This window comes from Poecilia latipinna, unplaced genomic scaffold (genome assembly GCF_001443285.1).
Source record: "Poecilia latipinna isolate Pla-1442-1.1 unplaced genomic scaffold, P_latipinna-1.0 Scaffold1972, whole genome shotgun sequence".
NCBI classification, from domain to species: domain Eukaryota; kingdom Metazoa; phylum Chordata; class Actinopteri; order Cyprinodontiformes; family Poeciliidae; genus Poecilia; species Poecilia latipinna.
In genome coordinates this window covers 1-24,093 of record NW_015114588.1, presented here as the reverse complement: position 1 = coordinate 24,093, position 24,093 = coordinate 1, and the positions used below count along the sequence as shown (strand labels likewise).

At 41.0% G+C, this 24,093-nt stretch overlaps 1 protein-coding gene across 1 annotated transcript in view; it reads right to left on the bottom strand.

Annotated features, from left to right (window-relative positions):
- The window catches only part of dnah2 (dynein, axonemal, heavy chain 2), a 53,959-nt gene extending 30,010 nt beyond the window's left edge, over positions 1-23,949 (bottom strand). Inside the window, exons 1-40 of the mRNA XM_015016000.1 lie at positions 23,806-23,949; positions 23,535-23,691; positions 23,107-23,216; positions 22,848-22,977; positions 21,644-21,832; positions 20,897-21,041; positions 20,377-20,569; positions 20,066-20,266; positions 19,748-19,904; positions 18,716-18,890; positions 18,333-18,496; positions 17,972-18,133; positions 17,325-17,428; positions 15,872-16,028; positions 15,263-15,345; positions 14,558-14,738; positions 14,264-14,402; positions 13,091-13,308; positions 12,787-12,879; positions 12,574-12,699; positions 12,333-12,443; positions 12,063-12,257; positions 10,945-11,051; positions 10,501-10,690; positions 10,222-10,402; positions 10,002-10,129; positions 8,424-8,576; positions 8,164-8,289; positions 7,373-7,591; positions 6,382-6,499; positions 5,480-5,616; positions 5,057-5,194; positions 4,779-4,937; positions 4,551-4,703; positions 3,993-4,084; positions 3,707-3,902; positions 2,297-2,521; positions 2,072-2,176; positions 1,251-1,439; positions 1,079-1,164 (exon numbers count right to left, since the gene is read on the bottom strand). Coding sequence (XP_014871486.1) covers positions 1,079-1,164; positions 1,251-1,439; positions 2,072-2,176; positions 2,297-2,521; positions 3,707-3,902; positions 3,993-4,084; positions 4,551-4,703; positions 4,779-4,937; positions 5,057-5,194; positions 5,480-5,616; positions 6,382-6,499; positions 7,373-7,591; positions 8,164-8,289; positions 8,424-8,576; positions 10,002-10,129; positions 10,222-10,402; positions 10,501-10,690; positions 10,945-11,051; positions 12,063-12,257; positions 12,333-12,443; positions 12,574-12,699; positions 12,787-12,879; positions 13,091-13,308; positions 14,264-14,402; positions 14,558-14,738; positions 15,263-15,345; positions 15,872-16,028; positions 17,325-17,428; positions 17,972-18,133; positions 18,333-18,496; positions 18,716-18,890; positions 19,748-19,904; positions 20,066-20,266; positions 20,377-20,569; positions 20,897-21,041; positions 21,644-21,832; positions 22,848-22,977; positions 23,107-23,216; positions 23,535-23,691; positions 23,806-23,909 — 5,996 coding nt within the window. The 5' untranslated portion in view covers positions 23,910-23,949. The remainder of the gene's footprint in view (positions 1-1,078; positions 1,165-1,250; positions 1,440-2,071; positions 2,177-2,296; positions 2,522-3,706; positions 3,903-3,992; positions 4,085-4,550; positions 4,704-4,778; positions 4,938-5,056; positions 5,195-5,479; positions 5,617-6,381; positions 6,500-7,372; positions 7,592-8,163; positions 8,290-8,423; positions 8,577-10,001; positions 10,130-10,221; positions 10,403-10,500; positions 10,691-10,944; positions 11,052-12,062; positions 12,258-12,332; positions 12,444-12,573; positions 12,700-12,786; positions 12,880-13,090; positions 13,309-14,263; positions 14,403-14,557; positions 14,739-15,262; positions 15,346-15,871; positions 16,029-17,324; positions 17,429-17,971; positions 18,134-18,332; positions 18,497-18,715; positions 18,891-19,747; positions 19,905-20,065; positions 20,267-20,376; positions 20,570-20,896; positions 21,042-21,643; positions 21,833-22,847; positions 22,978-23,106; positions 23,217-23,534; positions 23,692-23,805) is intronic.
- Between the last annotated feature and the right edge of the window lie 144 nt (positions 23,950-24,093).

Genomic DNA, 24,093 nt, shown 5'->3' with positions numbered 1-24,093 from the left:
AAAAAAGCAGGGCAAGATTTTGGAAAATGTGTGGAGACAAGGATGATCTTCTCCATACTCAGGACCATATTTACTCTTCGGAGTGAATCAAACAGTGTGGACAAACTGGAGTAAAAAGTTGGGAAAACGTGTCACACGTGCAATTCTTTCAGAACAGGTTTGCAACAAGATTTGGAATAATTAGAGTCTTATTTTGATAAATGTATGAAGGGAATCTCAGACGACTGGGAACAAAAACAAAACAAAACATGCCACTGTGATGTGATGAGAGAAACATTCAGGACAGGATTGACAAAAGGAATGGTAAAACCCTGTGGTAGAGAATAACCATTATGCAACCTTTTAAACCCAGAAAGCTAAAGTTTCCTGCACATAAGTATAAAAAAGGTGTCAATTTTTGAAGAAAATAGTGTTACAATAAATCAAAAAAGGTTAATAAAAGTTTTGTTGGCAAAAACGGGTGTGGTGTGTGTGTGTGTGTGTGTGTGTGTGCGTGTGTGTGTGTGGAATTTTCACAACATGAAAACATGTAAAAGCTGTTTTAATCAATTCCACCAGGATTTTGTGATTGCTTTTGTTATTAATCACTGATTGTGTGGTGTTACTTTGAAAATATTTGCTAGAAATTTAGCATTTTTCCCCTCATTCAACCACTTCCAAAATTTAAAGATAGAATAACAAAAAATATGAGTTTTTATTCTGATGTATAAAATCAAAAATCGAGCCATCTTAAATGGCTCCTCGCCATGTCAATCACGGACTGTGACTTGACATCAAGTAAAGTTGAGGCAGCAAAGTGGTAAAAGTAAGAAATACTGCCACCTGCAGGTGAGAAACAGCAGTCACTTAAACCCGATGTTTTTGCGGAAAATCTGCATTAATTGCGTCAATGAACAATTATGCATCAGCGCAAATAAATATGGGGATCTGTAGATTTTGCATGAATTTAGACAACTTCAGAATTGTGAAAAACTGGAGGGATTAATAGATAAATTAACTAACTTATATGGAGATGTTTTTTTTTATTTTTATTTGTACGAGTTTAACTTACGACAGCCTTGAGAGATGTTCAGTTTACCTGAAGCACTCGTGGATCCACAGTCTGATGATGTCACTCTGAGTATCTTGGTACTCCGGGTGAGCTCTAAGCAAACCCTGAAAAACCTAGAGATAAAAACAGATATTTTCGAAGGACAATCCTGAAAACCCTGTGTGTGTGAATCGGTTTCCGGACCGTTCTGTGCGTGTACCTTTGAGATATCTCTGAGGTTGAAGAGGTAGTGTATCTTGGCTGGAGTGGGTAGAAAGGACGCTGTGACAGAGTTGTACAGTTCTAAAGTGGCCTGAGTTATAGAGTCTCCAATAGGCTTCACCTCCTCCCTAAAGACCTGTAGCTTCTGGTTGAGCATGGTGCTGAAGATGCTCTTGATCTGGGACTCCTGCATGCAGAGATGTCAAAAATAAAAATCGCTAAAGGAGCAAAAGAAAAAGAAAAAAACCTGGCAAGAACCATCTGCAGCACTTAGCGGAAGTGCTAGGCTAATGTTAGCATGTTTCCTTACTGTTTTGACGCGACTTGTTGATTATTCTGCTTGTAACACATATTGGTGCAATTCCAGTTAAATGTGGACAGACCAGACTGGTGTAAAAAGTTTTGTTATGATTTATAAACTTTGTCATAAATGTCAAAAATATTTATTGACTAGTATTTATTTAACACAAAGCAACGGCCAAAACCTCTCTTACTTGGTGAAAATCAATGAAGGAGTTGAAAAACACTTGGATTAATGATAAAAACTCAGATACCTTAAGTCAAACACACACACAAATTTACAAATGATATGATATCCCCAATTTGTTGAATTTAAACATTGAAATTGTAGGGTGTTATTAATAGACTGCCTGCATCTTCTAATATGTCAGAATCTGATACTATCATATTTCCTTTATCGTGAACAAACAAAATTGTAATGAAATAATATATAACATATAATTGTTGGTATTATGAAAGCAGTAAAAAAAAAAACACAACTCAACTCTTTATTTGTATATGGAGACAAGCAGAACTTACACTTGGAAAGGTCATATTGATGAGGTTGAAACTACTTTGAAATCGAGCAGAGATCTGAGTCCTCCCTCCACCAGGAGGTCCCATGGACGCCAGCAAGAACATGTCCTGACACAGATAAACTGAGAATTAGACGTCCGTCACAAACATCAACGAAATGACGCCCTACGCTCCGACGTACTGGACCGCAGACCTCCGCTCCACCTTCCTCGACAGATCACTTCTCACCTTGACATACTTTAGCGTCTGCTTCTGGCGGTCGTACCAGAAGCCGTAGTCGATCCAAAAGCGCAGCAGCTCCAGCGGCGGCTGGGAGCCAAACGTGTCGTGGGCCGGCATGTTGAGGTCGTCCAGAAAACACAGCATCTGCTTCCCGCCTATCGGGTAAAACATGCCCTTGGTTCTCTTCTCTGTTCGGCTCTCTATGATGGCCTGGATGTTGTTGGAGGATATCTTGGTACAAAATAAACAAAACAGTTCAAGCTGTTGTTAAGTCAGTCTTCTTCAGAAGTGAATACCTAAAATCAAGGAATCCCACATGACACTGATTTTTTACAGAGCAGTAGCTGCTAACTGGCTGCTTTTTTGACAATCTGTTGGATGTTTGCAAAGGTCAGTAGGATAAAAAAAACAACTATATATCAGATTTGTTTATTTGTTAAATTAAAATAGTTCATGCTTAGTTTGTGATTAAGTAGGTTAAAAATCCAAATAGCCTCCCGAGACATTTTTAGTGATTTTAGTTTTTTACATTTTCTTGGCAGTACATTTGAGTTGACAGTTTTGACCCGCGTGACGCAAAGCTTGGACACCCCTGTCTTAGATCAACGGATATTTGTGAGTCAGAACGACCTAGTCAAAGACCAAACCTAAATACAACCGAGGCAGAAGATTTGCAGCTGTAATTTCAGAAAAAAACAACAACAAAAAAACTGCTTTTATCCATGACAAAATGTAAAGGTCCAGGTTGTGTAAATGAAAAATAAAATGTAAAATAAAGAAGCAGATGTGCTCTGTTAGAATCTCTTCTGTCCAGGCGAGCTGCCAGTGAAAAAAGCTGGCGGTGACAGTGATGGACGTGACAGGAGGGCTGTAAGAGTGCATGATAATAACTGTAATAGCCGTAAAGGTGTGTGATGGTTATGAGTACCCCTCATCATTGCAGCCCTTCATCAGAGCCGTCTAGTAATAACCGTGCCCACTGGTGGGACCTTGGCACAATGTATGACTTTTACTGAAATTGTGATGTTGCTGAGATGGAGCGTATTAACATCTATGTGGCAGGATGCAGGCGGATGCACTCATGCACACCGAAACATGCAGGAGTATGGGTAATATCTGTCATCAGTCATTTTTAAAGCCTCTCGCTTTGCAGGTGAAGGTGGATCAGCTTTCTGTGTGACGTGGCACACACACACACACACACACGTGCGCGCGCACACACGCACACACACACACACGCGCGCGCGCGCGCACACACACACACACACACACACCCACACACGCAGGTGTTACAAATCACCCCGATAATGTGCAGGTTAGGGTAGGAGCGTCGAGCATAAATTAGCATTCGCATTAAATCTAAAAACTTACTCGAAACAATATTTAAAAAAAACAAACAAACAAACAAAGACCGACCTGGGCAGACATGTTGATAGTGAGAGCAGTCCACCTTTTGCTTAGGCCCTGCAGGACGTTCTGGGCCACAGAGGTTTTTCCAGTGCCAACCGGTCCAGTGAGCAACACCGGGTGCTGCTTCAACACCAGAGCCTGAACCAGCAAGTTATAGCGAACTGTGTCCACCGTAGGAACTATAATCTTATAGAATGGAGCGCTGCAGAGAGGACGTATGGAAGCACTTTATTATTATAAAAGTAAAGGAAGCAGAGCGTAGGCAACAAAGAGGGAGCAGCAAGATACTTACTTATTATCATAGCGCCAGCCTTTGGGAAGCTGCTCTTCAAAAGGCACCCAGGATTTATTTTTCGGGTCCACATAGAACTCATAAATTGTGTCCTAAAAGAGTTCATATTGAAAGAGTTATAGGTATGAGGACATCACAAAATGACCTGCTGTCTCTCAGGCTCCGAGACTGGCTTCCTACAGGCTTTGTTCAAAGACACTTTATGATGTACAGAAAAGTTTAGACCCATGTGTAGAAGAGGATGATATTTGTTCATGCAGGTCCGTTTACTTCCCGGTATCAGAACTACAGCACAAGGAATGACTGAATGCCCCCCCACTGCTCCTCAAAGTACAAATGAAAAAGTTGCTGGAGGGAGCAATGGATGCATTGTATTATTACATACTTTTATATCTCAGAGCAGAAAATGGACAGATCCTGGCTAACAAACTCTTGAAAGGTGTCAGCATCTTTAAACTTAACATATTTAGCAACAGCTAAAACATGACACGTGTTCTTGAACCATAAATGAAGCTTAAATCACAACTTCGTGACCCAAAACTCGACTCCTCACGAGACCTTGACAGGGAAGGTGATGTCTATGGATCGTATGAAGTTGTCCACTTTCTTCCGTCCGTCCTCGTCTACGGAGGCGCAGATGGACCAGATGAGGCTGAAGGTGAACCAGAGCTCCACCACCCTCTCCAGGTTCTCCGTACCTGAAGGATTCACCTGGAAAACAAAAGAAACACTTCTGTACAAATGCCAGAGTGTTATTCGCAACCCGACAACAAGACAGAGGCGTACCCCGTTGCTGGGTGTGGCCAGAGAGTCGTAGAGCCGGCAGAGAGACACGACGCCGTTGAGCTCGTTTATGGGGATCAACTCTTTGCAGTTGGCCTTCTTAAACTTCAAAGTGACCTCCAGAAATTTATCGAAGGAAGTTTTCAAATGCTCCATTTCAGCCTGTAAAAACAAAAAAAACAAAAACAAAAAAAAACGATTATCAGGTCAGAAAAGGGCTTGATATTCATATCGGTTTTTAAAGTCCTGTGTTAGACATTAAAGGAAGATTAAAGTGGTACTGGGTCGCGCTTTTCCAGCCAGGACTGAACGAATGGCTTCCATCCAAGATCAACGTAGTCGTTGTAGACCATTCCGCAGCGGGACACGGTGGCCGGAGAGGCCATCGCCAGGTTCTCCACTTCAAACAGAAGAGACACCTTGGACAAAATAAATACCACAAATATTTCTGTGTGCCGTCTCATACGGTGTCCATTTGTCTGAAGAAAAACACGTAATTCAGGAAATGCATGTAAACTTCTGATTTTAAAGACCATAATAATTCAATCAACTGTGACATTTAGAAACAGAAATCCTTTTGGTATGTATAACTGACATAAAACAAGAGAAGACTGGTTTTATTTAACTTGAGACAGCGAGGAAACAAAGTAAACGTCTGCATTTGTCCAATGTGTGGATGAAGGTGAACTCTTTCTTGCTCTCACCTGCTCGGGCATTGAGATTCTCTCTCCGTTTATGAGAGTGAGCACCTTGTTGTCGTCCATGACAGAGTTCATACTCTCAATCCACAGGGTGTCCACGGGCCCATCGAACAGGATCCACTTCTCATCAGGCGTCTCCTCTACGGTGGACAAACACAGTGTGGCAGACAATGAAGCTACCTGCGGCAAACAACTTGGACTTTGGTGAACTGCAAGCTAAGATGGGTGGGTTGAGCTAAAGTGATCAGTGTTTTAGGTGCAGCGCAGATAACTTTTTATTCAGCGGTGTCCATCACTGCCCTTTAGCTTAATGTGCTAAGCAAAAAATATAAATGAAAAATATAATTTCATGGTGGAAAATGCAAGAAAATCATTTAGGAAATAACTGCTGTGTGAAAATGTTCATAAGACGTTTTAGTTCTAATAAGACCAAGAAGATTGAGAAGAAAAGCATTCTGCCATCTTATTTTTTTCTGTGAGGGGATTTTTGTTGATCAAAAATTACAAAGACAGTACATGAAGGGTCAGCGAATCACCAACATTAATAAATGATAAATTAATCAACCTTGAGAGCAGCTGCCGAGCGGCACATTTTCCCAGAGAAAGCTTCAAAGCAGCAGTTTGAACTGAATCACAAAGATCTTTTCTGATTATTTGAGCTACATCTGTTGCACCTGTGGCCATGAATCTTTACACATTCGGTCTTCCATCTGATGTCACGACTACAAAATCGCTCTCCCATTCAACAAATGGCCTCTGCCATATTTTACACTGATCCAGTTCAGCTGGAGTTTAGAGGTGAGATCTGGGTGTTGATTCATTATGTATTCTGTGTAAACATGGGTGGGTGTGTGTGTGTGTGTGTGTGTGTGTGTGTTGTGGGGGTATTTTTCTGATAGATGTACCTGCACAGGCTGTTCTCATGAGGGAGGACAGCACTCCGTCGGACCACTCGTTAGTAGAAAGGTCGTTTTCTCCGTACAGCTCCCCGAGACTCATCGACTTTGGATTCAGGGGATAGATCTGTGGAGAATTGGAAAACAATAATAAACCTGCACAAGTTAAGATTAATACTGACTATCAGCTTCACACTCTAAAATAAAATAAAAACATCAGAGTCAGTGATATTGGCCAAGGTAGCGTGCACAAACAAGAGACTTGACGTTGGTTTTCAGGCCTAACATTAAGGCAAATGAATAACACTAATTATCCCTTCATCATTTGTAGTAATTTAAGCATTTTGCTGGTGGTCAGCAGCTAAATTAATTTTCTATGGTGAGAGCTAATTATTATTTTAGCTGATCACTCTTACAGAAGCATGCTTTACAGTAAACAAACTAGCTATAAAGCAAATGACAAATGACACTATGTATATGTCTGCAAATACATTTGCAGGCTGTTGGTCTAAAACCAGACCAGGCTCTGGCAGAGGGTAGCTGCTTTATGTGATTAAACACTTATCAGTTCCTGTGTGTTCACAATATTTTTAAATGTCCTTTAAATTGATAGAACTATGGGTTGGCATATTAACAACAAAACAAAGAAGCAGTGGTGATAATAATAATAATAATAATAATAATAATAATAATAATAATAATAATAAGACATTTTTCTGTGCTAGCTACTTAAAGTTTACCTTGATAAGGATGAGTGGTTTTTATTGTCCAAACTTTTCAAGATTTCAGTGTGTTCATTTTTTCACTTATGCCTACTTTTTTATATATATTTTTGGCGGGGTAGAGGGGGAAATCTGTGAACATTACATGTTTATGTTAGTCTTATAATCTTGCAGGTTTCTACTTGAGACTCTGCTCCTCTCTTCTAAGTCATAAAATGAAATCTGTGTTAAGAAGGTACTAATTTACGACTGAGAATATGCAAATGCTGAAAACGTACGTGAACTATCTCAAAGTCGGGTTCTCCTTTCTGGTTCAGAGCTGTGAGGGACTGCTGCAGGATCTTCCAGGTGACAGTCTTGGCGCTGCCCGTCTTGCCAACCAGCATGGAGGAGTGCCGGGAGTTTTTGGTCTCGTAAAGTTGAATGACTTTAGTCACTGTGAAAGGAGTGACCTGCAGACCAATCCGCCGTACCTCCGTCTCGATAGCTTCCTTCAACTACAGTCAAAGAAAATCATATTTTTCCAATCACTTAATGCAGCCCAGGCTCTAACAGGCTGCACTGGCAACACTCTTCGATGGCGACACCGCTACTGAGTGAAGAACACAAAAAGTTAGTTATTTCCTGCAACATTTAGGTCCGGTGAAGAAAGACTAAGATTTTCAGCAGATAACAGAAAGGCTGAACATTTTAAGTTGTTGTTAAATCCATTTCAGCGCTTAAGTGTCTACAAGAGAACATGCTGAAATATGAACGTTAGGCAACTATTTGGGAATCTTAGAGAAAAGGTAAGTTTAAATAGAAAAACACAACACAAAGAGGTAAGGGCATCTTAAAATGTCAACTTCTTATCGCATTAGAAAAACCTGACTTTGTTAAAATAGTGTGACTTGTTGTCTTTTTATACGGTAGTCCTTGAAAATGAATTGGCTAAACATTGTATCAGCAGGTCCAGGCCTAACATTAAGAGTTGATGAATAAAACAGATCACACGTGGACCTCAAAATTCTAAAACAAATGCATTCCTAGTATTTCTTTAGATAGATTAGTGTTAATGTGAACTGCATACCATGCCGTATTCTATAACAGGTGTCTCCACAGCAGGGAACAAGTCCTGGATGATGCCATTAAACAGTGGAAGATCTGCAGAGGTCAGTTTAGCAATATTCATGTCCTTCATGGCCATCAGAAGAATCTGAGGACAGACATGCAAAGAGTCATCCACTGTGTTTCTGCTTTGTCACTTTGCTTATACATCTGCATCTTTCAAGCTTGCATGCGTCCATAATTTGCGACAACCTGGGCACAAGGTTTCAGAGAGAGACTTACTTCTTCATCTGCGATGTTGGGGGATTGGCGCCGTTTCTTCCCGGCGTAGCGAAGCAAAGAGGTGAGAGCGCGGAGACCAAAATCATAATGATCCTGTTTGGAGAGCTGCTGCACTGCCAGGTAGTAGAGTGTGAATACCTTCTTAGCCAGGAGCTAATAGACACAAATAATAGACATTAAATAACATGGCAAGTCTGTCCTGTGTGGAAAAGAAGATAATTTATTTAACAGGCAGTTAATCTGCTGTGTTAACTTCATTAATGCTTCTTTTGCATGCAGAAGCTCTGAGGTATTCACAGTTTAATGTGCCTACATATCATCTAAACTAAAGAAAATGTTTTAAATGAGTCTGCATCATGGACACATTGTACAAGATAATGTCTTCCTTAATAAATGTGCTTCATTAGTCAGTGTAGACTCCATATTACTTTTCAACATTTTCTCACATTACAACCACTAATTTTAGTGCATCTTGTGTGACAGATAAAATAGTTGTAGTGCATAATTGTGAAGTGGGAGGAAAATGAAACATGGTTTTCCAAAACCTTCAGCACAGAAACACCTGAAAACAATAAGTTATCTATAGAATGATAATTCCAAAGGAAATCTTAGACAACTTATCACTGGTTTTCTACATAGGATTCAACTGTGTGTTATTTAGTCTTAGCATAAACCACAGGATCCCAAACTGTGGGGCGCACCCCCTAGGGAGGGCACCATGACATTGCAGGGGGGGTGAGGGTCTGGATGGGGAATAAAAACAAAACAAAACATGAACACTGTATGCGCTGGGTTTTTACCTTAGAATGGCCAACTCTCTGTTATTCCTATGTCAATTTGATACAGTAGAGGCTTCCACACTTCCCATATTTGTGTCCTCTGTCACTTTTATCAGCAGTTAAAACTGTTTAATCCGTTGTTAACATGTTGTAACCTGTTTTTCCGAGCCGCCTTTAAATGCAACGTGAGCGCTACGACGCTCGCGCTGGGTTTCCACCTGTGAAGGAGACCTGCTGCTGCTGGGCGGAGCTACGTAGGTTTGTGTTAGAATCACGGCAGCAAACCAGCAAAACACAAAGAACTTTTCACAGTTTTTCCCCAAACTAACCGACTGAGTTGAGTAAAGCTGTTGGATGCAGGTAATGTTAGCTAAAAGATGACTAGCTAACATCAATACAGAACCTTAAGCTTAACAAGTAGCTTGTAGGCTACCGATGTTGGTGTCTATGTTCAGCTTCGATTAATTTTGCCCTGAAAAAAGTTGATTCCCCCACCCCTCCACTTGGAAAACAACTTAAGCTAATTCATTTGTGAAATTAAGCTAATTTGTTTTCAAAATGTCAAACTCGGCAATTGTATGGTCATTGGAAACGCAGTTAATGTAGCCACTGTAACCTGAGACAGAACGGATGTCGCCTTCTGAACCTAGTGGGTTTGTTTGCGCTGACAGGACATAAATAGTGCTATTTACTTTGCTAATGAGACGCTAAAGATCGTACAAAAGATGGGCAAAAACGTAGCTGAAATGGTGTTTAACGCAATTTCCCTAGAGTTTTTAGAATCACATAAGTACAGTACCTTACAGTTGTCGAAGCCTTCTCCAAACAGCAGGATTTCAGCGATCAGAGTAGAGTCCGGCACCACCATGGAGATGGGTCTGAACATGGACTTCAGGTTGTCAGGAAGCTCGGTACGACCAGCATACCCTAAAAACGGCAAAGAAGTAAAAAAGTTTTTATTCCTCTGCTAGGTAGAGAAGTCTCAAACAAGTACAATCCCGACTGTTCTGCAGACCTACCGGGATTCATGGTGATGAAGATGCCACAGGTTGGGACCAGACGGATATTATGCCCTTCAAACTGGAACCGAGCCTTCCCAGCTGAGAGGGCAGACAGGATGGAAAGAATCTGCTGGGCGACCACTGACAGCACCTCGATGTTGATGCGGTTGAACTCGTCGAAGCATCCCCACGCACCCGTCTGCTCAGAGCCAACGGAAACAAAGCTTACTTCCCCCGCTACAATCTCAACTTTTTACAAAACTACGACTTACGAGCGGATTTTTAAATTTCCCTGACCTGAGCCAGGCCGGAGAACATGCGACCCATTGATTTGTAATCCAGTCCTTCAGAGCAGTTCACGACAATGACGTACATGCCCAGGGATTTGCCCAAGTCCTTGACGGTCTCCGTCTTCCCTGTGCCGGCTGGGCCTTTCGGAGAGCCGCCCCGGTGGAGATGGAGAGCCGTGGTCAGAGTCATGTAACACCTAGACACGGTCAAACGCTGACATTTACAACGCAAGTCACAGAGAAGTTCCACAGAACACAAAACAGGAGAAGTGCAACCTGCTGGGATGTCAAAATTTAAGCACGAGACTATTTTGTCTGTTTCATGTTGCATCGTTGCATTGTAACAATGAAAGTGATGATGGCTTAAAACAAGAAAAGACACCAATCTAACTGCAAGCCTTCCGAGGCTCATTCTAGCCGACTGTGTTACGGGTGTGACGTTAACGGTGACCTGTCAGTGAGTGGAGTGATGACCAGCCGTCCAGAGTTTCCCAGGTACTCGTAGCCGTATTTGAACTGTGTGTTGGTCTGCCGGATGATGCATTCGTTCGACTCAATCTGAGAGTGAAAACACACACATTTAAATTCACGTTTCCTCACTCTGTCTCAGCACATATGATAACTCTGCCACTCCATGTTTGGTAGAGGTGGAGTGGTTACACGGGCCGCTTGCTTACTTATTCCCAAACTTCATGAGTCTTGTAAGTAAAACCTTACATTTTTCAACCTGCCATGTCATGCACCACATCCTGCCTCTGGTGATGAAGAGCTACCCATTTTTTTATTTTTTTTTCCAGCAAACTGGAACGTTACAGGCCAAACGTATACCTAGTGAAACAATTTTTACAGAAATCGATTGTTCCAACTACAAATGTAGAAATCTTGAGATCTGTTTTCTTCATTCAACCAGATGTTGCTTGAGGTAGTTAAGGGGAGGTATTATGTATTTTCAGGCACATAGTGCCATTTTATAGAACAGTCAAGTAACTTTGTTATGTTCAGTTGTTATAAAAATGCTGTCCATATCAAACATCAATTTGACACCTTGAAATTGAATAACTGCTGCTGCTAGTCTTAAGGAGCTGTGTGGGGAAGGGTGCTCTTTGAGGTAGATAAAATTACATCTATCTTACCAAACTGTTTATGGTTGACAATTATTGCCACAGAGAGCTTTTAGGTCTCTCCATAGAGTGCCAGTTTGTTACGTCTCCAGGCTACACCTCCTAGTGATCATTTCTCCTGACTTCCTCCTCCTCACTGCATGACTCGCATATAAATCATAACTTTATGAGCTAAACTGGAGTTGGAGACTTTTCTTTTTTTTAATTTATTACTCGAGTTTGTCGTTTCAAATGTCACCATCATCCTTCGGAGTAGTTTGATTTGTACTGCTTTTATCTCCACATTTCTTGACTTTCTATTTAGGGAAATTATATAATTGACCTAACTGAAGATAATGCTATTTAAACTTCCTTGTGCTAGTCAGAAAATACAACAGCAAAAGCAACAGGCTAAGAAACGTGACTTGAAAACCAGGAGACTCGGAAGAAAAGCTTCTTCTTGTCTCACCTTGTCCTTTTCCCAGTACAGCCGCAACTGGCAGAGCCACTCGAATGCGTTGATGTCGCTGCAGCCGGTCTTGGCCAGCTTATCGATAACGTCCCGAGCGTGAACCTCCACCGTGACGAGCGCCACCACCTTCAGACGCAGGATTTTTGGGAGTTCCTGGCGTATCATGTCTGAGTAGCTTTGCAGCATAGCGACCTGAGGAAGGCGCAAACATTCAGGTGAGACGTGTGCAAAGTATCTGCAAAGCCTAAATTTGGTGTCGCACGACACCTGTTTCTTCTTCAGTGACTTTAGGGAGGATTTGTTCCCTCTCTCCTTGCTGATGACGAGAGCTCTGGTGACCTCGCTCGTCCACTTGATCTGGCTCGCTGTAATTACAATCTGAGACGGGAAGGAAACTTGTTTAAAACGTTGGATGCTTGACGGGAGATTCTAAAGCCTGCTGTTAATCAGAGGTACGAGAGCTGAAGCTGCAGAAGGACAGGCTGAAAGAGGCTCGACATAAACTCACCTGTCCTGGCCAGTCTTTGACCCATTTCTCCCTTGTTCCCGTTATCTTTTTCATATCGAGAAGGCAGTCGTTCAGGTGTGCCTTCAGAGTACTCTGCATGAGCCTCTCAATATCGCAGAGCCAAATCTAAGGTTGGACAATGAATATCACCAGGAGTGCCACTACAAGAAACCCAAACAGCAGATTCTAATGACTGAACCCGGCTGCGTTCACCTCCACTGGTTTGTCCAGCTGCTGGGGCTTGTTGAACAAAATGAACTCGCCGTCAGCTGAAAACATCCCATCAGCTCTTGTAACTTTACCTGTCTGTGAAACATACGAAGGGAAACAATAGCAGTTTCTGCATTAAAAAGAGAGACAATCATTTTGATATGAATTTATCGTGGGTAGACCGTGGTTTTGAAATATTATAGAAATCAATAAGCACCCTCCAAAAACCTGCTGCCAGAACAAACGCCCAAGAATGTGAAGAAAAAGTCTGTTCTATGCCATCACATTTCTGAAATAAGTTGTGCACCTTGTCGAGCCGGAGGCTCTTGATGTTGTCGAAACATTTCTTCATGTGAGGCTGCATGGCTTCGGGGTTCTGAGACTGGCCCAGGATCTCCAGCACGTCGTCGTTTGACAGAAAATAAAACCTTGGGAAGATCTGCCTCTTGGTCTCCAGATACATGTCCAGGGCCCTCAGGATTTCTTCCAGCTTGAAGCTCATGTCATTCAGAGTCTGTAGCAAGCCTAAAAGAAAGAGCGGACAAGGAAATGTCACAACTGATGATTTGATTAAATGACAGAATCTTCAGATTAAATGCTGATACTTTAAGTTAGGATTTATCAAATACTATTTTATAATAGAAAGCCAACATAAGAAATATTCCATAATTTGATTAGATATTGTCCGTTTCCTCAGGATTGGACAGACACACATTTGCAGCTGTATAACTTGGGTCAAATGTTCCAGGTTTCCTTTCTCAAGCTTCTCATAACATTTTGCTGGAACTGTGTTTCTGTGACACACAGCGATTTATATAATGGCTGGTGGCCCTCCTGTTCTTTACACTTGTTTCAAAATGTTTTCAACAGATACATGAATATTTAGGCATCTGGACATTTTTACCAAACATATGGAGGTAAACAAATCTGTCTGAAGTCATGCAAGGAAGCACCGTGTTTCAGGGGTTGCTCTAAATCAAACCCATAAACGAACCTCCGTTTAACTCAAAGGTATTAATAATTTTAATTTTGTAATTTAGGAGTGAGAAAGGGAAGACATGCAGCAAATGGTCCAAGACAGGCCATTTGGCCATAATGATGGGAATAAAAATTCTCTAAAAAAATGTTATTCTCATTGTCCAGCCATTTATTGCTGTAGAAATAATTTTCATAATCCCAAAGGATTTAAAACAGACAAGGTATAGCCAGTTTTAATGCCAGACAATGAGAAAAAAGGGTTTTCGTAGTGTATGCAAACATCTGGTTTTAACTGTATGTCAGTGGCTTTTGTCTGCTTGTGATCTCAGGTTCATTTTTCACGAATTTAAAGAAATGTAAACAACCAACCTGAATCCAAAACAACTCCATTAAAAAAACTATTTTTATTGCCACACTAATAATATTGGGGTGACCCAGCCAGGTTGCAATGCATTGTATAAAGTATATTCTAAAGACAGAAACATGAACTCTGCGGTCGTACCGGGATGATGCGTTCCCTGCAGGGCGTTGGGATTCTCGTGGAGACGCTCCATTATGGTCTTCCAGTTGCGACTGACGCCCGCGAACTCGGTGCACTCGTTAGGAAGCTGCTCCCTGATGTCCTTTCCTTGGAAAATGTTCTGAGTGGGGGGAAAAAAAAGAAGAAAACAATTGGTTGGAACCGAGAAAGAGAACAGCGCTTGTTTCGGATTAAAGACTTGTGTGTGAAATGTAGCTTTCTGGTGCTGGTATGTAAAACCCATAAACAATGAATGAGGCAAGGTAAGTTGTGTACTTCCAAGTAAATCCAGTTTCGCTGCACGGAGAGGATCATGTCGATGACGTCCATCACGTGGGTGAGCTGGCGTTCCCATTGGTCCACCTCTCGCTCGAAGGCTTTAACAAAGCGGGATGCCTTCATCGTGGACAAAATGACCTGGTTATCGTCCAGCGTCTGGAAGACGTCTTCACTCCCTCTGAAGAGGACGAGAGAACACGAATGGTGACGATTAAGTTGACGCATCAATCCTGGAAGGCCAACCGCCGTGAAAGGCCATCGTATGCTCACGTTACAATGAATACTTTTGATTCCTGGGCGTGTTTGAAAACAAAAGGGCTTGCTCTGCAATTTATTGTTTCCCTGCTGTCAGTGTGGAATCGGTTTAGGTTTTTTTTTGTACTTGAGGTTAAGGTTAAAACAAACCTGTTAAAGGCCGATTCATTGTTATTCTGTATAAAACACCGTCACCGCATTGCATCTCAAAGCTTTGTAAATCGGCTGACGGCGCTGTCGTTTTAAAACTAGGTTGGAAAGGATCAAAATGATGGCTGCGCATCGATGAGTGCGTTTGATGAAGAGATTCTTTTTTTAGACAGAAAATTTTTAATCTGCCACCTGCAGGCTCTACGCAGCGGCATCAACTATTGAGCCACGTTAAATGTGACAATATTTGTAACCTTTTGAAACTGTTCCTCTGCTTGACATTAAAACCCGCCTCACCTCAGCCGGTAGTGGCCCTCCTCTTTGTACGGCGCGATTTCCAGGTATACGTCATCCCATGTCTTCTTGACATTGATCAGACCCTGAAAGAACAAACGCAAACAGACCAGAAATAAAGTTGCAATAGAATAATTTTCTAATATTTATGCCTGGAGAATGTCTTAGAAATACTACTAGACCGTAATGGTGAATTAACATATAACATTTTTTTTTAGGGTTTTGTAGTTTAAAAGCATCGAACGACTGCCCCTTTCAGGCTCTTCCTCACTCAGAGCTCCTTGAATCGAATCCCAGTTTCTGAATGAACAATTACTGGCTGATTTCACAAATGAGGTGCTAATTGCATGGCAACTGTATATGCTAATTGCTCCACACTTCAATGTGCACAAACTTGGCTGTAACGCTGCTCTGATGTAACCTCGGAGGGTTCAGAGTGAGGCAGGGAGACGGGGGGGAGGGGGCCGCTGGCAGGACTAAGACGGCAAAGTTTGAGCTGCCAGAGTTGAAGCCGGAGTGGAGGAGAGTCGCTCTGCTGCATTTTCAGAATCTTCCCTAACATTATCCCAGAGCAAAGTAAGATGAAGAATCAACAAGACGTCAGATCCGGACCTGTTCTATGGAGAGCTCCTTGCTGGCAGCTCCAGAGATCTCCGAAATGACCGAAGCGTAATGATCCAGGTTCAGAGAGATGATCTTCTCCAGGGTGAAGTCAGGGTTGGTGTGGTCAAATGTGCGCTCTAGATCCTCACAGATCTGGTTCCAGTGTCTGAAACAACAAACAAAACAAGGTTCAAATTCTACCTAAAGGGCCAAAAATATATATATCTGTTTACTTACATGTATTTACTTTATATTTACAATTTAGTGCTTTACGAGAGAGAAAAAAAGAATTCTGACTTTTTTCTCAGAATTCAGGCTTTTCCGAAAAGTGAAAATAAAGTCGTAACCTTAACAGAATAACGATGTGATATTACCAGAAAGAAGACGCAAAATTACAAAAAAACCTTCAATCGAGTTACAAATATCTGACGGGACCAGACTGACAAATCCGTTTGGTTCTTACTTCAAACACACACAGTCGTTTGCACAATCATTTCAAAGTCCTGATACTGATAGTAATTTGATGCTGATGTATTAAAGTATTTATTTGTGAAACTGAGAATACCTTCACAAGTTGCTCGACATTTATTTTATTTTTAAACTAGTTTACTTCTTCATTCTCCTAATATTATGACTTCATTCTCGTTTTATTTCAACTTTAACATCATAGGACTTTATTTCCGTAATAAAAAAAAGTAAGTCTTAGTAATACTCGTAATACTCGAATTCTGACATTTTTAAATTAAATGTCAGAATGTTCATTCTGACATTTAATCGCCTGAACTGACTTTAAAAAAGGAAGAATTCTGTCTTTAAGTTCAGAATTTTGTCAAAAAGTCAAATTAAGTCAAAAGTCAGAATTTTGACTTAATTTTTCAGAATTCGGATTCAAGTCAAAATTCCAAATTTTGTCCCTCATCGTCTTCTGTACTGTTTTTATGCTGCTACTGTTAGTTACATTATTCTCTCTCAGTATCCTCAGTACAACCATGTTTTAAAGGTTCAGACTTAGGACTTCTTATGTCAGGAAGAATATGTTTACATAGCAATATAAGGATATAATTGTATGACAATTGGTTGATTTTAGTTGGTTGATAAAGATAACAGGGTTCACGTTCAAGACCCAGCAAACTGGATCAGTTACATCCTAAGGACTCCTACAAACCTTTTTAGGGTTATTAGTATGTTAAAATACAAATCCGCTAGGAGTTTACTGTAGGAATTATGCACATAATTGTGAGAGCATTTTTTTCCGATTGAGGACAGATGCTACAACGGTCTGCACGGCCCCTAGAGAAATAAGAAATAAGCCTCAATACTGACAAAGAGTCAGAAGAGTTAGTTGACGAGCTCGTCTGAAAGGCACCAGACCATAACAAACACGTGTAACGAAGACACAACACTCGTTCGGACATGCTGTAGTTTTGGACTGCAAGCGTAGCGAGATCGTTTTAACCGTTACCTGTCTCTCAGAGCTGGATTCCTCAGATCAGTAATGAGGGGGATGATGTGCTTGAACTTTTCAAGCTTCACCCTGGAGGAAGAAACTATCTCCCAATCTTTACCCTGCAGTAAAAACACACAAAAGACGATGTTGTTGTCTAGCGCAGCTGGGATTGCAGTCAATGGGATTAACTACTTTAAGGCAGATGCCCAGTTTGTGGTATGAGATTCATTGCAATGTAAATTGGCTCTTTCGGACATGCTGTAGCTTTGGCGTTTGTTGACCTGCTATGAACAGCACATGACTAAATAATAACCCCATGAAACTGAATTATTTTCTACATCAGGAAGTAAAACATTCCCAAATCTCTGGAAAGGAAACCAGAAAGAAATGTGTCTAAAAACCTTGGAACAATTGCCAAGAGACTCCAACGTGTGATTGGAGAAAGGGAGGGGGAGTTTATGACCCAAATAATACCGTCCTTATTGTGAAGCACGGTAGAGGAAGTACTACGCTGTGCAGAGGCTTCACTGTGTCTGTAACTGGGAAAGCATTGGATTATACCGGTAATCTTTTTTTTTTTTTTTTTTTCAAAAATGAAACCTAAAAAGACAAAAGTGATCTATATAATGCCTGAGCTGATCATCCTGCCCAGCACAACTAACCTTGAGATCTCTCTGAAGGGCGCGAAGTCTCTTGTACATCTCCAGTGCCGTTTCCTCCATGGTCCGCGTCTGCAGCTGTGACAGGTGAAGAACCTTCCAGTTTTCCCAGCTTTCGTCCCATTCGTGAGAGATTTCCCACACCTCCTGGAGCTGATCCATGTCCTGGAAAGGGGCACGGAGGCACAAAGTCGTCAGACACACGTGACGCGTAAAAAAAACAACAACAACAAAAAAAAAAACATTAAACAACTTCAGGAACAACTAAGGAAAATTATAGATCCGTTAAATTTTTTTTTTTTACAATGACCATTTGTATTACTGAATGCTGATGTAACTGTTAGAGCCAAGAGCAACTTCAGACCTTTTCCATCGCCATGATGAATTTACAGGGAGGTTGATCGATTCTGAAGAATGCCAGCCCACTGATGATGGTGTTTTGCTCTTGTATTAGAGCCTCCAGTTGGCCACGATATTCTGCTATTTGCTTCATTGCTACTTCAAAGCTTAACAAGCTCTGAAAAGGACCTGGACAAGCAAATGTAGCGTTAAGCATATTAAGATTTACACAAACACGCACATAGACACTTACTTATGATAACTATAACTATAACTAAAAGCATATACACAAATGTGTGCAAGGTTTACTGAATTGACTATGTTTTGTCTAGTGAATGTAACTAGCTTCCAAACAATTAGGGCCGATGTGGAATTAGACCAGTTGATGGTAAAACATGTATGTGTAACCTTTGGCGCTGAACTCCTGAAAGGTAACGTCGATCTTCTTCTTGAGTTCCTCAAAGGAACGGACGAGGCCGGTTTTAAACTTTTCTTTGTCTTTCGACAGGGTGGTGTCGCTGTTAATCAACACCTGCTGAAACCAAATCCACTTGTCATTCAGTTCCTCTCGCATGACCTGAACCTGCAGGCGCAAATAAGACACAACGGATTAAAGCCAGGATTCGTTTCTTCAGAATCACATCACTGATAGGAGAACCGAACACTGAAATAGATTTAATACATCATGTAAAGAATTAGGGTGAGCATTCAGCTATTTCTATAGAACTGGTAATATTTTGATGTCTAATCTTTATACTAATATCTTGAAGAGAATGGAAACCAGAAGCTGTGCTAAACCAGAAGCTGTGCTAAAACGGAAGCTATGCTAAGCTGAAGTATCGCTAGCAACTTAACCATAGCTTCCACTGTTGCATAAATTCTGTTTCAGCATAGCTTCCTTTGTACTTGTGGTTGTTGTGGCTTTAGGTGGTGTGTTGGGGCTACCACATTTTGTTGACCTTTCTGGGCAACCATATGAAAAGGCTTTTTCAGAAGCTACTAAGATACCAAAAAGCTTTCTAACCTAATTTCTGCCCAGCTACCACTGTTTAGCTAGATTGTAACATAGGGAAAATGTTAGAAACGTTAGCATGATCTCTCAGCAAATTTTAACTGATATACTATGAGAATAAAACCTAAAAGTTAATATTAAACAACTAATTATCTATTTACACTGGTGTGACACATCAGCAAGAGGTAGGAGGATCAGTACCCAAGAAAAAACAAGGAATGTTTTAGGTAATGTAACATACTTGGCAAAGATGTGTGACAATACAATACTGTAACTTCTTCTGTGGTAATAAAGCTTCTAGCTGTTATTTCTTAAAAATATATACATATATATTAACCATTTTAAGCAGTGTTAACTTTTGCCTATTGAAAATGTACTCCTGTACCTTGAATACATTTCTAGGCATTGTTAAGAAGTGGCATACTTACGCTGTGCTCCACTTCGACTTCATATTTGTCGAGGATGGCAAATCGTTCATGGATGAGAGGAATCTGAGCTTCTGTGTTGGCCAAATTGCTATTGAGATTTGCTAGAAGAGTCAGGCTATCACTTAGCTCCTCAAGGGTCTGCGGCGGTTTCATCAACCTGAACATAAACAACGACGATTATTAAACTCAAGGATTTCCCCCATATTCTTCCAGAATTTCATTTATTCACTGGACTCCTTTATGTCAGAGAACTGGTCCTAGCTGTGCACTTTTATCATATAAATAAGATTTGATGTATGATAAGAAATGGTTGCACACCTATCAGCATTGCTTTGCATTGAGTCGTAAAGTTCTTTTAGACAAGTGCTTGCTATCTCGCTGAGAAGCTGTGTTAACTTCTTCTGCCACTCGTCGCAGTGTTGCACCAGGGTGGACTTGAGCGGCGAACAGTCCAGCATCACAAACTGTATGGAGATGATCGTCTCTTCCTGTTGAATACTGCTGGCGTTCTCAGTGTATCTGGGAGGACCACAGGAACACTGTTTGTGATCCTAGTCAACCATGTCTTTGCAAAACACACTGAATATATTTGCAGAAACTCCTCCAACAGAAACAGAGGAATCGCATACCTTTGTATATCTGCATCAAAAGTCGATACTGAAGTGTTGGCTGTCCTGTAACGTTGTATAATGTAGTCTTTGATGTTCTCCCAGATGGGCCTGTATTTGCCCCAGCTCTTCAAATAGGCCTCCAGTTGCCTGGCATTGGCTGACATCCCTGCCATAATTGCAGCCTGGGTCTTAATAATCCTTTCGTCTCGCTCTGAGTGATCAAACAGAATCGAAATGGGGAGGATGATAAAAATCATTCAGCTTCTTATGAAGATATTTAAATCCTTTTAACTTTTCTATATTTTGTCATGCTACAACCATAAGGGAGGCCAATGCATTTTATTTAGGGGTGCATAAGGAGAGGGGTAAGCATACAAAAAATGTACGCCACACTTTTGAGATATTTATATGACTTCACAATCGTGCGCTCATTTATGTTGCTACATCCAATAAAGTCAAGAATAATGAAGCGTTAACGTGACAAAATATGAAAAAGCACTAAAGCAGGTGTACGCTATGATATATATTTGTTTCCAACCTATGCTGACGTATATGGGGAGAGCCAGAGACTCTTTGTCGGAGAGAAGCTCGGGGAGACGCTTAAATTCAGAGATGATTTTGATTAACTGAGGCAAAATGTTCACAATCTGTCCAAGCTTCTGCAGAGACGGCGAGAACTCCAGCTGTAAACAACAACAACAACACAAAAAACGAACTGGATTACACAGGAAGGAGATTATTTAAAATACAAATTAAGCATTACAAAACCTCTTTTCTATTTACATTTAAATTTAGGATCACCTTAGACCTCACACATTGCCCAGAACTGCTAGCTTCAGGAGAGATCTACCCAAGTGCCTGAATTTCTGTTTGTTCTTTTCTTATCGATTTAAAGGTCAATATTATGTGTTTAACAACCACAGAGTGCCATTTTACAGCACAATCAAGCAACCTTCAGTTGTAATAAAAATACTGTACACATCAAATATTACTTAAAGAAAATTGGACTTTATAATTTAGCTCCTTGAAATTGGGTCTCTGTCTCTTTAAGAAACTCTTGCTCTCTCTGAAACGTTTTGCACAGCAGAAAGGTTGCCAGATTAAAAGAATTTTCAAACATGCATTTTGGATGAAGGAATAACACTCTAACTTCACATAATACGGTCCCTTTAAAAAAAATTTGATTTTTCTTATAACATTCATTGTGGATGTTGGCCTATTTGAAGAGAAATCTCTAGCTTACAGCATCACAGTAGTTTTAAGAGGCGGCGTGAGTCTGCGTTACCTTTGGCACGCTTTGAGGAGTCGCCTGCCGCAGAAGCACCAGCACTTTGAACAGCGGACTGGGCGATGTCTTGTTATCCCCGGTGATGGCTCTGCTTAGTTTCTTCATGGAGTCCCTGATGTTAAGCCGGAATGCCTCTTCCACTATGTGGTCCACCTTCTCTGAATACTTCTCCCAATGTGCCTGGACCTACAACATCGGAGCTCAAGTTTTTTGTTTTTACAAAGTACACATTTGTGGACAGCAAATTATCTTCTGTGAGGAAAAGGAGAATTTATCTTTGACACATTTATTTAGATCTATTTATACAGAGCCTTGCAAAGGTATTTATACCACTTGTTGGCTAGCCCTTTACTCAAAGAGATCCTGTATCAACTCTGGATGAGCTGCAGAGAGCCACTGCTGAGATGGAAGAATCTGTTGACAGGCCAGGTGCTAACTATGCATGGCACAGATATTAGATTAGATATTATGAGTTATTTGAAGAATTGCAAAAAGAAGACCATTGTTGGAAGAACGTCGAGTATCTGTAACATGCTACAACAAAGAAAACATAGCATATCTGGCTTGAGTTAATGATGGACGGAAAAAAAATCTGTTAGAAGCCGCAAAAGACTTAAAGCTGGGGTGGAAGTTCAATTTTCAGTACAACAAGGACCCAAAACATACAGCAAAGGTTTAGATTTAAGCATATTAATCAGATGAAGTGGTCCAGTCAAAGTGCAGATCTAAATGCATTTAAGAATTTGTGCCAAGGCTTGAAAAAAATTACGCTCATACATGGTTTCTACAAAATCCGACTGTGTGAAGAAACATGGACATGAATTTGTCTCAAGAATCTAACTGATATAAATCAGTGAACACTTGTCTCTGAAACTGCAGAAAAAGATGTCATAGACAGTACTGACTTAGGAGAGGGGGAAAAAGGTGCAGTTTGTCCTTTCACATTACAATTCTGAACTATTTTGTAAAATCTGAATAAAATGCAATAAGGTTTGAGGCCGTAATGTGACAAAAAGTGCAAAAAGTTCAAGGATGTAAATACTTTTGAAAGGCAGTCTAGATCTGGGCCAATTCTCTTTCCTTTGGATAGCACTTTTTTTTTTTTACATATTTGTTAAATAATATTTTTTTAAAAAAGCACACTTAATACTTCAGAAAGTGATTTTGAAGCACATAAAAGCACAAAAAACAAAGTTCCAACCTCAGCTCCATCGCCGGCAAAGATGGTGTGAATCTGAGTCATGATGTTAACGATTTCCTGGTGTACCGAGCGCAGCACTTTGAGACGGCTCTGCTGGTGAGCGTTCTGGTCATCCTCAAATTCCAGGTTTCTGGCCAACAGCAGGGGGCGGGAGGGGAGAATGACAGAACCAGTCAGCTGATTCGTTGCTTAAAGACTTTGTGTTTGGTTGGTGTGCCATCATAGTGACACAACAAAGAAAGAAATCAGAACTTATTACCTGTACACTGTCTTCCCATCTATTTTAACCAGCAAAGTTTCACTGATCTGCCTACAGAGGTTGGAGATGGACAGATTGGAAACTTTGTAACCATCAATGACAGACTGCACCTGGAGAGGTAACGGAAAGAGAGAAAAGAAGGAGGCGTCCGCTTTATTAAAGAAATCAAAGCAGGTTGTAATCCCAAGAGCAGAAAAAAAGGAAGGCTGTGAATATTAGTTTCTTTGGTAGACAATTTCCATTGTGTGTTGAGGTACATTAAGGTACGTTCAGTGTTAGAACTGTTGAAACAGGCAGTTTAAAGTGTGTCTCTAGTATTGGTGGATTGTAGCAATTTGCCAGCAGTCGCGGTGCCTATCCTCCATGAATATCGAGGCTCCACTGTATTCAAACGCTACAGAGAGAGCATTAGCAGGTTCGTGTCAAACCTTGTCAATGTGGATAAGGGAATCGTTGATGAAGTGGTTCGAAGCTCCTTGGGACAACCAGAGCAACTTGGTCATGCCAGGCTCCACCTTCTTGTCAAGGAAACGGACCCGCTCCCGGAACAGACGCAGCTCTTCACGAGAGAGCATTCCAACAATCCTGACAACAAAAAACAACACTGCAGAAATTACAACAAAAAAAAGTTGAATGGTTTATAGGTAACTTGAAGGTGGGTGTACTGTGATCTACAGTTGAAGGAAGTGTAGATGAGACCTGTTGTAGTTCCTGATGAGCAGCAGCACTCTCTCCCGGAGGAGCCGGATCTCCTCCCTGCTCTGGTACATGTCGGACACAATCTGTGGGATCTCAAACTTCATTCGGTCCCAGTACTGGATCTCAGAAAACAGCCTCAGCAGGTTGCTGGATCAAACAGCGTTTGACATAAACAAAGTATTTTCATTAGTTATGGGGAGACAAATCTTCATGAAACCACTGATTGTGGTTCTGATCCGTGTTTTGCCAGCTCAATGTTATAAAACAGACTAATTATGGGTTTATCCA